This window comes from Cylas formicarius, unplaced genomic scaffold (genome assembly GCF_029955315.1).
Source record: "Cylas formicarius isolate icCylForm1 unplaced genomic scaffold, icCylForm1.1 PGA_scaffold_7__23_contigs__length_41026272, whole genome shotgun sequence".
NCBI classification, from domain to species: Eukaryota; Metazoa; Arthropoda; class Insecta; order Coleoptera; family Brentidae; genus Cylas; species Cylas formicarius.
In genome coordinates this window covers 6,920,893-6,934,855 of record NW_026844352.1, presented here as the reverse complement: position 1 = coordinate 6,934,855, position 13,963 = coordinate 6,920,893, and the positions used below count along the sequence as shown (strand labels likewise).

General features: G+C 34.1%; 2 protein-coding genes across 2 annotated transcripts; one reads left to right on the top strand and one right to left on the bottom strand.

Annotated features, from left to right (window-relative positions):
- Positions 1-3,647: 3,647 nt before the first annotated feature.
- On the bottom strand, positions 3,648-6,593 carry LOC132704439 (rhinocerosin-like). Its single transcript, XM_060674439.1, has 3 exons — positions 6,558-6,593; positions 4,190-4,259; positions 3,648-4,105 (listed from the first exon to the last, which is right to left on the bottom strand). The coding sequence occupies exons 1-3, from the start codon at positions 6,591-6,593 to the stop codon at positions 3,735-3,737; spliced, it is 477 nt and encodes a 158-aa protein (XP_060530422.1). The 3' UTR covers positions 3,648-3,734.
- Positions 6,594-7,641: 1,048 nt separating this feature from the next.
- LOC132705412 (uncharacterized) lies at positions 7,642-13,291 on the top strand. The gene is made up of 3 exons (XM_060675989.1): positions 7,642-7,851; positions 11,133-11,359; positions 13,073-13,291. The coding sequence occupies exons 1-3, from the start codon at positions 7,730-7,732 to the stop codon at positions 13,225-13,227; spliced, it is 504 nt and encodes a 167-aa protein (XP_060531972.1). The 5' UTR covers positions 7,642-7,729; the 3' UTR covers positions 13,228-13,291.
- Positions 13,292-13,963: the final 672 nt, after the last annotated feature.

The window sequence follows — 13,963 nt, the reverse complement described above, 5'->3', positions numbered from 1 at the left end:
TTATGCAAAATATGTGCGAGTCTAGTGTATCTCAGGAGATGCTCCCGCCCAAATGTAGAAAACACTATTCTATTGAGACTAAAGAAGTTATAAACAATGTTTATTTGACTCTCATTGAACATGGTACCAGCAAGCAAGCATCTTTAGACGAAACGGCCACATTGAAGAAAATTCCAACATCAACTCTATGGAAAATTGTGAATAATCCCATTTCAGCGAGGAAAAAAAGAAGCGATGCTGACATTTTCTCGAGTGTAGATGAAAGTGATGACGGCGTAAAATTTAAGGAACTGTTTTTTTAATAAGTAAATAATAAGTAATCTACATACTCATATTAAAAAAAAAAACGGTTATCATGCAAAACAAAAACTGTACAACATATTTTATGAAAACGCGATTATTTCTGTATTAATAATTTCGTGCTTTACTAACTAGAGCACAATTGTAATCTATTGATTTTTTTTGAAGCGATTTAAAAGAACGCTTTTCAAAATAAAAAATATATATATCGACCATCGTTTTCGTTTTTCTGGATATAGAGTGTGAGCAAGATAAAGATTAAAGATAAAATTCAAACGTCAACAACGTGCTGTCCATTTTGTTATTATTTTTTTCTGGTGTTATTTAAAGAATAAAAAATAAATGTCACTTTCTAGTTGCAGCTTTTTGAGCTCTACAAGATAGAGTTGAGAGAAGAATGTCTTTAATCTTTTCCTGATATTCATTTGTGCTCGACATTTGAAATGATCTTCTCTGTTGGGATAATATGTGGGGCAAGAACGAAGTTTGACCTTTGACGTTAGTTTTTCAAATTTTCAAATGCGATTCTGCATGTATTTTAATAATAATTATATTTTCTTGAAGCATATCACTCTTTTCACAGATGCTAAATTCTCGAAAAACTATTTTAACAATAAAGACTTGGACAATAATGTCAAACATATTCTTATTTGTCAGTCAGGACACTCTCTGAAATTATATAAAAATTATATAAAAAACGAGTTGATTAAATGCACTGTTACGTCATTGTAATCGGAAAATTGATAGTGTTTTGTTTTAAGGTCACATAGAAAAAACTCTACATTTTGTTTTTTGTTCTAAAAAAAAAAGTACAACCAATTAAAATGTTATCAAGATAAAATGAACGCACGGTACATGTATTTATTATAGTTATAGTTTTATGATTACTTTTACTTGAAATGTGTAGATTACATTTAGATTTTTTTTTCTCCTTATTAGGGTAGCAGCTTTAGTGGGGTTTATTAACCCGTCACTAAAGTTGGGGGGGAGGGGAGGTTTATGTCTCCGGGATATTCAGGGTCTTTCGGACGATATTGCAAGTTTCAAGTATTACGGACTTTTGCATTTTTGTAACGATGGTTTTATTCGTTATATTCAGTCTTTCCAGGTATCCTGCAAGCTTCTTGGTAACTAGCCCAGTGGCCGATATAATTACAGGGATAACATGTACTGCTTTTAGGGTGAGTATTTTTTTATATTCCTCTGCCAAGTCGTAATACTTATTAATTTTTTCTCTTGCTTTCTGTTCCAGGTTGTGGTCCGAGGGATGTGAGACGTCGATGAAATACGCCTTTTTATTAGCCTTATCCAGCAGAATAATGTCTGGTCTATTGCTGGCTATTGGTTTATCTGTTACTATAGGTGTATCCCAGTATAGCCGATAATTTTCGTTCTCAAGAACTGGAGCAGGTATGTATTTAAAATATGGACTGTATTTTCCCTCTCCTAGGTTGCATAGCATTGCTAGTTCTTGGTGTACAATATTTGCTGTTAAATTGTGCCTTTTGGTGTATTCAGACGGAGCTAGCGTTTGACATCCTGCTATTATATGTTCGATTGTCTCTGGCACCCGTCCACACATACGACATTTATCATCATCTATTTTGATCTTTTGGATATACTTCTTATAGTTCCTAGTCGCTATGCTTCCATCCTGAATAGCTGTGATAAATCCTTCAGTTTCAGCGAATAGCTGCCCTTTAACTAACCAATTTGTTGATTCGCTCCCAGCAGTTTTTGAACTAGCTGGATATTTTCCATGTAGGGGCTTACTCAACCACTTCTCTTTTACCTCATCAAGTGTTGGTATCTCTTTTATTTCATTTTTTCTGAGATCTACAGCTGAGTATCTATCCGACTGACAAGCGAGCTTATGCAACGTCGAAGTATCTTTTTTACGGTAGAAGAACTTCTTTAACTGATTTACTTGACGCCTATGCAGTATGTTGAGGTCAGCCAATCCTCTTCCGCCCGTCGATCTTGGAAAGTATAGCCTTTCAGTGCATGCCTTAGGATGGTGAATTATATGCTCTGTCATGAGGGTCCTTATTTTCCTGTTCAGCCTCTCCAAGTCAGTGTTAGACCATTTTAATATACCAAACGTGTACGTGATTACCGGTACCGCCCATGTGTTTACAGCTTTAATTTTGTTTTTTCCGTTTAGTTCCGTTTTTAATATTTTTATCACCCTGTTTTGCAGTTTAGTTTCTATATTAGCCTTAGCATTGTTCTGATTAATATTAAGATTCTGCTCATATCCTAGATATTTATAATACGCGTTGTTAAGATACATTATTTCGGTTTCAGATTCCAGCTTATCATAAGTTTTTGGTATACCTTTATGAGCTATAAGTTTGGCACACTTATCCAACCCGAATCTCATTTTGATGTCATCTGAGAATTGTTGTGTGAGTTGGATTAATCTATTCAGTGTGTTTTCAGATCCCGCATATAGCTTCAGATCGTCAACGTAAAAGAGGTGGCTTAGTTTATACTTTTGGTCTCCATTTTTCAGCTCGTATCCTAGATTCGATCTTTTTAAAGCCCAGGAGAGGGGATTCAGGCTCAGGATAAACCATATAGGGCTTAGCGCATCGCCCTGGAAGATTCCACTTCGTATTGGTATTTCTTCGGTGTTCACAGATCCAGTATCAAGGTTTACAACTAATTTGGTCTGCCAGTTTTTCATACACCTTTCTAATAGATTGACTATCTTCTCATCGATTTTATAGAGTCTTAAGCATTCAATTAGCCAAGAGTGTGGCACCGAATCGAAGGCTTTTTGATAGTCAATCCATGCCACTGCAATATTGCGTGATCTAAGACGGGCATTGTGTGTAGTAATGGTGTCTATAATCAGTTGTTCCTTGCAGCCCTGAGACCCATAACGACATCCTTTTTGCTCTTCTGTTAAGATATGGTGTCTTTCTAGATGCTTAGATACCTTTGTGGCTATTATTGAGGTGATTATTTTATATAGCGTCGGAAGGCAAGTTATTGGTCTATAGTTCTTAGGGTTTTCTGTTTGATCTGCCTTTGGCACCATGTAGGTAATACCTTTTGTTAGAAATTCTGGCAAGTCACTATCGCCATCCAATATTTTGTTAACCTCGCTTGTCAAATTTTTGGTTACAGCTACTTTCTTCCACCAGTAGTTGTGGAAGAAAGTAGTGAAAGTACAACCAATTAAAATGTTATCAAGATAAAATGAACGCACAGTACATGTATTATAGTTATAGTTTTATGATTACTTTTACTTGAAATGTGTAGATTACATTTAGATATTATTATTATTATTATTATCATTATTATTATTATTATTATTATTATTACTATAATTAAGGCGATTCAAAAAAGACAAATGTTTGAAAATTTATTAGCGAACTATATACAATCCTAAGACTATAATTTAATGAGGTGCTTCTTCATTAAATTCACCACCTGAAAGTTCCACCCACACGCCATGTCTCGGAGTGCTTGGAAGGTCCTCGGATGGTATTCCCGTAGCTGGCTTCGAAATCGTGGTTCTCCCCCTGCCTTTTCACGTCGATGTTAGCCCTGGTGTTTCCCCTGTCGTCTCTGGACAGATCCGGTTTCACCTCCCACGTGCCTGCTTTCGGGCCATTCGGTGCCGGATTCGTTTGGTGCTCACCTTCAACGAACCTTCGCACTCTGATGAACTTTGGAGGCTGTTTGGGGTTGTAGGTCGGACGAACCACCTTGGGTGGGTTCCGCGGGTTATACGGCAGAGTCTGGAAGCGCTGAGGTTCGGGCAAAGCAGATGCGCATAAAAACGCCGCGAATACTAGAAGCAGTGCGCAGGAAGTCATTTGGAAAAAACGCGGAAATGTTTGAAACGGATTTGGAAAGTCTGGATGATGCCACGTACCTCTAATAGATCGGAGATCGGGGAATAAGTCTGATGTGGTCCGAGCGTTGTCTTTTATATATATACGAAGCTGCGTTTGAGATGGGAATCACCAGTCTGGGGTTCACACTTTCCGCGTCGCGCGAAACGTGATTAATCGTCCGCTTGATAAACTTTCGCTTGAGTTCAAACAAGGTCGTCCGTCCCGCAAAACGGTTGATAATTCCTTGCTTCCAATAAATTTAATTCTCTACTTTTTGTGGCTATATGTATAATATTAAAATTGTTATCAAAAATGTGTTTTTCTGTGTTTAAGTGTGTTAATTGTTTTTAAACGCTATTTTATGTTCGTTAATGCGTTTCTTGAAGGATTTACCTGTTTGTCCAATATCAATTTTAGGACAAGATCCGCATTTCAACCTGTAGGCAATCGATTTTTGAGATTTTGGACCTTTCGTTTTATTGTTTTTTAAAAATTTTCCTATTGTATTGTTAGTTCTGAAAGCTATTTTTAAAATACATTTTAAGAAATGTTTTGAAACTTTTTCACTGGGTTCTCCTATGTATATAATTGTTTTAAATTGTTCGTGTTCTGTATTAGGTTTCGGATAAATAGAGTTTACTGTTGTCTGGATTTTTTTAAATTATAATTTTATCTATAACGAACGGATTGTAGCCGTTGTCGAATGCAATTTGCTAATGATATTAAGTTCTTTGATGTCATTTTCTGTTGAGAGTGGCGTATTAAGAAGTCTGTGTACAAAAGAGTGAAATGCCGCCATTTTGTGTGAATAAGGGTGATTTGAGCTGTTATGTATGACTATGTCCGTGTGTGCAGGTTTATGATAAATGGAGAGATCTAATTTGTTTTGCATGAAATGAGTTAATGTAATTAAAAAAAGAATTCAATTGTCTGTCCGTTCCAACAAAGCAAGCAAAGACATCATCCACGTATCTATACCACCATAGAAAACTTTTACTTAAAGGATGTTCTAGTCTGATATTTTCCAAATTATCCGTAAAAATCCGGGCTAACAAAGGACTAAGTGGGTTTCCCATAATCAAACCACTGTTGTCTTTTGATGTACAAAACTTATTTCCCAGTATTCCATCTATGGATGTGATAGATTTAGTAGATTTCACCCTAACTCGAAAACAGGTTAACCCATGGGTGAAACAAGATTTATTAGATTGCTTAATAGTATCTTTAGACCAAAATTATTGTGAATTTAATGGACAGATTTACATCTCTAAGGAATTCTTTTTTAAATTACGTATGTAGATTTAAGCCAAATAATTAATCACGTAGGAAGCATAGAGAATGCAGTCAAAATCATTAAAGATAAGTTTAATCTTAAAAATAGAACTAGTAATATTTCTTATTGTGGACTTGCCGAAAATTAACTTTTAATATTTAATACAAATTACGGTAGAAAAACTTGAAAATTTACATCCACATGTTCGTAAAGAACGAGGCCTGATGACAGAAGTTAGTATAAAGCAGCAATAAATACACTTGAGAAAAACCAAAATAATTTAGCTAAAGAATTAGAACTACAAGTATCTTTATCAAAGGGCATAATTAATAACTATAATAAAACTATTGTGAAATTAAATGAAAACCAACTAACCAAAACTACAAACTGTTTTAAAAACATTCCAAGATGCAGTATTAATGACGATAAATTCTTTACAAGACTAACTTAATTTTCACGTGACCATTAAACAATTAAACTTAGATGCCAAAATATTATAATGTTTCTAGATAACCTAGAAGATGCTATTATGTTTGCAAAAGTTAATGCGTTTCATAATAGTATTTTACCGATTTGGGATTTGAATAAAATGCTTAAATATAAAGAAAATCAAATTCCACAATTTAAAAGTATTTTATCTTCTTATCAAATTTTCGGAACTCAGGTAAATTTTGTTGACTCGAAAGTGGTCTTTGCAGTCCATGCAGATCCCAAATATTTTCCTTTTACTACATTTTCCCAATAATCCAAAATCAATCAATTTTTATATCCCAATACCCTTATATGGCTACCCCATTACGAAAATGAACCTGTCAGAAGCATTTATATAACAAATCACTCAAAATTTAGTGCTTGTTTTGTCACAGAAGCTTGAAAAACTGCTAATCAAGTATATCACGGTACTGATTAACATACCTGTCAAATAGAAATTAATGAAGAAAAATTCTTCAACGATGTGAAAATCCAGTTCGGAAAACCAATATTTTTACCAAAAATCCAATTAACGCAAATGAACAAAACAAAAGTCCTGAATACTCCCGGTCTTTCAAAAATAAATATTGACGAAATTTACCAGCTAAGAGACTTAGCAAAAAAAGAACTCCCATTTAACCAGTGAAAGAAAAACCAAATACGTTAAAAATGATTGTTATCGTTTTTGGAATATTCATGGTTCTAATTTTAGTTGTCATCATTAAGAAGCTGTTCACGGAAAAAGACGAAAATCGAAGAAAACCGCATCCAAACTAGAGGAAACCTGCCAAGAAGAAAATTTAAGCTTTTTGGAAAAAACACTCCGTTATTTTCGAATGTTAAGGAGGGAGGAGTTATATGCCCTAAACCTAAGCTAAGCGAAGATAACGCCTCGATGAGACCGCATCGAAAGCCCTATTTATTCGATTGTCATATTGCAAAATTGTTCTTAATTAATCCAGCATTTGTATCGGCCAGTGCGAATAAAACTTTATTTTGCTTTCTGTAAAAATAAATGTTTTTAAAAACGCTCTCCCGAATTTTGAACATTTAAGTCACATTTGCTTTTTTGTTTTTAACAGATGAGTTATGGCCAAGTATCTACTTAACTTCACAATAACATAATATTTATCCAGTTTTTTCGAAATTAAGTGAAGAGACTCTTGTATAGTAACTGCTTAGATATATCTTATTATTAGTTTATGTTTATTGTTAAACTAATTTCTATAACTTTTTATACAAAAGATTTTTTCTTTAACTTCTGAACTTATAAATTTCACATTTTTAAATGAACATCCTGTTCATTTTTGCTTAAGACGAAAGTCGTTTTTAACCCGATTTCGAAAATATATAGCTTGTCAGTATTTGGCTTGAACAGTAAAATTTAATTATCAACATTGCCTCGGAATACAAAACATTGTTTATAAGTTTTGATGATTCTCTGACAGACATCAATAGAGTCAAAAGGACTAATTATAATTTGTGGATGCCAAAGAACGAAAACGTATCTACAAAATTATTTTTCTGAAATCACGAAATCTATTTGTTTTCATGGAGGAGTATGGACAATTTCTTTAGTTAGATAAGCAACAGTCGTAAAGTCTAAAAGAAAAAAAAAACTATTTTCGTTTTGACTAAAATACCCCAGCCTGGTAATTCCCATTTCGAAGAATAATGCTCCAAGAATGTTATTCCCCGTATCCTCTTATCAAGTGTTAAAAGACGGTACAAAGGCTTAGCGAAATATAAATGCAAGTCTCGCGAGATAAAGCTTACATTTTACATCTTTCAGTATTACTCGAACCAGTTAAAAATATCCCGATCGACATCGAAAATGAAGGTGTTTGCTGTGCTCATTCTATGTGTTTCGCTGTGTCACGCCCAAGATTTGAACGATGACGCTGAAAGTGTGAAAGTTCCACAGTGGTATCTGGTGCCGCTTCACAGAAACAGAAGGTAAGGGAATTTATTACAATAAATTGTAAACAAGAAAAACAAATCGGGGTTTTTCGACCTGTAGAAGGCGCTGCGTACGGTACTTTTCGGGCATTTGATACTTCCTAACTCTTTTGCGCCTCCGTATTTATATAAAATAATATTTAAATAAAATAAGGGATATGTACGAGGTGCGTTCAAAAAGTAAGGTGATTTTTAAGTTTTATCAAAAAGAGTTTAATCAAAGCGATTTTTTCCTTACTTCTTCAATCGTTTCAGACCTTCTTCCTCTCATGGATTTCTTGAGTTTTGGAAACAGGATAAAGTCCCAAAGGGTCATATTTTATTGATGTGTGTACCAACATAACAATAAAAATATCGAATGTACGCCCTTGCTTTTTGAACACGCCTCGTATTTTGTATATCAAACTTGAATAATTTGGTACATGGTAGAATTGACAACTATTGTTCTCGACTTTTTCTGTCCTTATCTACTCTACCTTCACCTGGGAGTATTCTTCGACGACAAATCTGATTTAGATCTCACGTGTCTCACCTAGTCCAACAAAGTTAAATTACAGATAAAACATCGAAAAAAAAATTGGTTATCTTGTATTTTTGTAATATTTTTTTTAATAAGTGGTTAGATATGAGTAGCCGCAAGCTAGACCTCGCGACCTCAGTTACATTTCTCTTTATGTAGTGGGTCTAATAAGAAAAAATAACTTACCATTATTTTTATAAAGTTGACTTCCAGCAAAAATAACAGCAAATACAGTATTTAAATTTTCTTGTACCCATTCCATACCATGGTACCCTGTATATATTTTCATAGTAAGTACAATTTTTTTGCCCCTGAGTCACGTATTTTTCTGGTCCTTCGATCCGGATTAACTTGGACAACATTATACATATACGCTGACCGAAATACAAGGTTTTGAAAAAGTTGTACTTTTGGGATATGCGATATTCCTCGATGGCAACTTTTCAATATTATTTTCGTGCTATACGGGTTGTCCAAAAAACAGGTCGGTGACCAAAGACGTGTAAAATATAGAAGTTGTACTACTATTTACAAAACTTCGTCAATTAAACGGGAGGAATCCTGGAAGCTTCTGGAAGTTTCTTCGAAAAAAAAAAATGTTATCCGAACCAGAATATAAACCAGACGCAATTGAAAAAGCAAAACGCGCACTTCTAGAAAATAATTATCCCAAAAACTTAATTAATAATATCATTCATAAACGTACCAACAAATTTTATAATAACGTAAACAAAAACCAACATCAAAATCCTCAAAGCAAATATATATCGCTACCATATATACCTGGATTATCAGAAAAACTCCAAACCATTTTCAAAGAATACAAAATTCAAATAGGACACAAAACTTATAATTTACAAAAAACATATCTCTTCACTAAACTCAAAGCAAAAATTCCAGTTGAAAAAAGGAGTAATGTAGTATATGAAATTCCATGCTCTAATTGCGACAGTGTGTATATAGGACAAACAAGTCATTATTTAAAAAATAGAATCAACGGACATAAATATGACAAAAAAAAATAAAACAGCTCTTCATACCCATTGCGACAACACCAAACACATACGTAATTTTCAAAAAGTTAAAGTCCTACTAACAGAACCTAACACCAAAAAAAAGAGAACTTTATTAAAGTATAGAAATCGAAAAAAACAAAAAAATCAATTAATTACAAAACCGATTCTAAAGGTCTTAACAAAATATATCATTCAATTTTAAACTAACAAAATTAAATTTTTGCCAAAATTATATTATATTAAATTATATTAAGACCAAAATTATTTTGAATTTAATGGACAGATTTACATCTCTAAGGAAGGTTTGATTATGGGAAACCCATTTAATACTTTGTTAACCGAGATTTTTGTGGATAATTTGGAAAATATCATACTAGAACATCCTATACGTAAGTAAGTAAAAGTTTTCTATGGTGGTATAGATACGTGGATGAAGTCTTTGCTTGCTTTGTTGGGACGGACAGACAATTGATTTTTTTCTTAAATTACATTAACTCATTACATAATCGTATAAAATTCATCGTATAGAGATTGAACAGGATAGCTCTATTAATTTTTTAGACTTAACTATTATGAAAACACAAAACAAGTGACACACACACGGATAAAGTCATACATAACAGCTCAAATCACCCTTATGCACACAAAATGGCTGCATTTCACTCTTTTATACACAGAATTCTTAATACGAAACTCTCAACAGAAAATTACAACAAATAAACAAAGTGCATTGAACAACGGCTACAATCCGTCCATTATCGATAAAATTATAAATAAAAAACAAGTCCAGGCAACAGTAAATTCTATTTATCCGAAACCTAATACAGAATACGAACAATTTCAAACAATTACATACATAGGAGAACCTAGCTTTCAGAACTAACAGCACAATAGGAAAATTTTTAAAAAACAATAAAACGAAATGTCTGAAATCTCAAAAATCAGATGTCTACAGGTTGAAATGCGGATCTTGTCCTAAAATTTCTATTGGACAAACAGGTAGATCCTCCAAGGAACACATTAACGAACATAAAAGAGCGTTTAAAAACAATAGTCTAGATTCTATTTATGCTACACACTTAAACACAGAAAAACACATTTTTGACGACAATTTTGATATTTTACATACAGCCACAAAAAGTAGAAAATTAAATTTATTGGAAGCCATGAAGATTAACAAAATGAGACATTCAAATGTATTGCTTAACGATAAGTTAGATTTAAATTCTCACAAAATCTTTAATTAAATAAGGTTTAACGGTCATTTTTCCGTATATATAGTAGCAGGTAGTTTGTAAATATTAGATTTCATAAAAACACGATGTTGTCCAAACAATTGTCATGTCAAAATATATAATTTCGTGAAAATCTGAACTTTTAGTTCTTATTTATTTTGTCTTAAATACGTCTTATTATTATATTCGAAAAAATTAATACTTGGATATATTTTGACAAAATTCAAATTATTTGAAAAAACTCACTCTCATAGCGATGTTTCATTTAAAAAAGACTACTTTGATACTTTAAACATTTTCTGAAATGAAGAAAGTAGTTTTAAAAAGTTACCATTGCACTTTACACAGCCCAAAAGTAAAACTTTTATATGATGTGTTTAAGTAACATCCTTGACGATGCTGAAATGAAGATTTAAACGATTCCAAGACATCGGACATTTTGAGTCGAATATTAAGCCAAACACCGGTAATCAGAATGCAATAAAATTAAGAAATTGAATATTACAGGCAAACAAATTGGTCATTGAGCGGGCCAAAACTGACAGGTAGCGTAAGCCATCAAGGAACCATCTTCAACAGTCCAAACCACAGATTGGATGGGTCGGCATACGCTTCGAAAAACTTCGCCCAGTCAAGGGGACTTCAACCCGACATGATGGGAGGTCGTTTGGACTACTCGCACAAACCAACAGGCTCGGGAGTGAGCGTTGGAGCGGACCATATGAGAGGAGGTGGTGAGTTGATTACATTTGTCCACCCCCTACCTTAAAATACCAATTGCGGCACTGATTATTCACTGCCAAGCGTTTTCGATAGACCTTAGCAACGTTGTTTTGCCAGTTCTGTCACTCGACTCGGTGAATGTTTTATTTATATATTTTATTTAATACAAACAGCTTGGAGAATGAAAGTACAAAAATATTATATAACACCAGACTAGACCAGAAAATACAGAAGATTTGATTCACGAATGTAGAAGAAGAGTACAAATATATAAAAACATGTGTACAGCGAGAAACGACAAAAACCGTATTGGTGTAATGACGAGATTAAATAAGAAATGGAAGAAAAACGGAAAATATGCCGCAAATATTGAAGGTCAAAAAAAGTAGATGACCAATTGAGATACAAAGTATCCAAGTATCACGAAAAAAAGAATAATCCAGACCCAGGAAAAGGAAAAGTATGGAATGTTGGAGACTTCATAGAAACATGAGAACAGCTGCTGATGATGATGATGCTGACTGACGATAGTCCACAATTTAAAGATGACGCAAACGTAGACTGAAATATAATCATAGAAGGATCCTCAATAAGAAAAAGAGTAACAGAGGTCAAGGACAATTAAAACACTATAAAATGGCAGAACCCCAGGACCAGGAAGTATCCCGGAAGAACTTATAAAATGAGGAAGTAAAAAAATGTATCATGCATTCAGACATTTATTCCAAAGTCGCCTTAACACATCGGCAGTACCTGAAGAATGGAAAATGTCATACTTGTCAACCATCCAGTAAGTGCAACAATTATGGGGTGAAAGCATAGCGGAGAAAAATACTAAAAAGTAGAATAGAAAGGGAATATGCTGGTATGGATGCCGAAGAACAAGCAGGCTTTAGAGCGGGAAAATCCACAATTAATCATCTTTTCTCAGGAACACAACTCCTAGAAAAGAAGATATGTAACAAATGAACGCCCTCACCACCATCTATCCGCCCATAAGCGAATTAGCCGTCGACCAGAGCGCCTCATTGAAGTAGATGCGTACGGTCCCGCAAGAGTGAGCCACAGCGTACCAAATAAAAGAAGAAGGTGCTCGTCGAATAGAAGAAGATGGCCGTTGGCGAGTGTCGATATGTGTGAAAAGTTATTTGATATTTGGACCCACTGTAAATTGTTTAAGTTCGGTTTCGTGTTTATGATTTAACAGTTGCTACAGATAGCATTTAATCAAGGAGTTAATCTTTTATTTGTTGGTCTACAAGAAGCGTATGGCAGACGTACCCCTAGTAAAACTGCGGAAGACTTTACAAAAAGCAATATAAATTCAGAAATAATAAAGGCGGTGAAATCCTTATATCAAGGAACAAGTTGCAGAGCTAAAACAAGTTTAACAACAGGATCTACAGTTACCAAAGGCCTTAAACAAGTTTGTTGCATGTCTCCAAGGCTATTTAAAATTTATTTTGAAAATGCACCAAAGATCTGGAAGCGAAAGTGCAAGAATATTGGAATACCAGTGGATGACGAGTATACAGTTTACACTCTATCGTTTGCGGATGATCAAGTTGTTGTTGCACAAGATATGGATGACATCGAATACATGGAGTTGACTCCCCAATAAAACTTTGTTATTATCTATTGCATAAAACCATTAACAAAAAATTTATTCTTACTTGGGCAAGGCAGCTACAAAATTTAAGCTTCTTTTTGTTTTTTTTTTTTAGGTACCGATTTGTCTGCCACCGGCCGTTACAACATTTACAATACGAAAAACTGGAACGTGGGGGTATCTGGAGAATACAGCAGACATTTTGGGGGTCCGGGAGGTACCGGTAGACCAAACTACGGCGCGTTTTTGAGTGCCACTGGGAGATTCTAGTCGGTATCATTGAAAATTAGTTCAAAGCCAAAGATTCGCCTAACATTATATTGTAATAAAATAAAAGATATGAAAAATACGCACGTGCGTGTTATTGAAATGACCTCATATAATTTAAGGGATAAATCTCAAGACCGATCGAAATGGCCAAAATACACGTTCTCTATGAATTATTAACAGAAATTTGACCATTATCAGTTTAATATGTTCAAATAATGATTAATTTAAGAAGTTATTTAATAAAACGTTTGCCCAAACCATCGGGAAATTTTTTTCACCACTCTGTATAATAACGAAGTGAAACTTTTAAGTGATAGTTAACATTAACCTTTCGCCTAAGTAGTGTAAACACGTTACAGGGTGTAAACAATTTTTAAACTACTGTCAGTATTTTTTTATTTCTCCAAATTTCCCAGAAACCGCCAGATTTAGATATAGGAAATGCAACAGCAACTCCATTTGGTCTATAGTGACTAGTATAAACAAATATGTGCCAAAAACCGAGGCGAATGTGGAAGGCTACCCTGTATAATAGATTCACCACCAACATTAATTCATTTCCGAATTTCCAAATGTTTGCAACTTATGGTCTTTACATCGACGAATTTTTAAGTGGGACACCCTGTATAGGTATCAATCAATCGTTATTTTTTTGTTCAATTCGTCAGTCGAAACCCGAGGAAGGGTTTCTTGATTTACCCTGTATCATTTAAACCAATTCCAACTCGAAATCTGG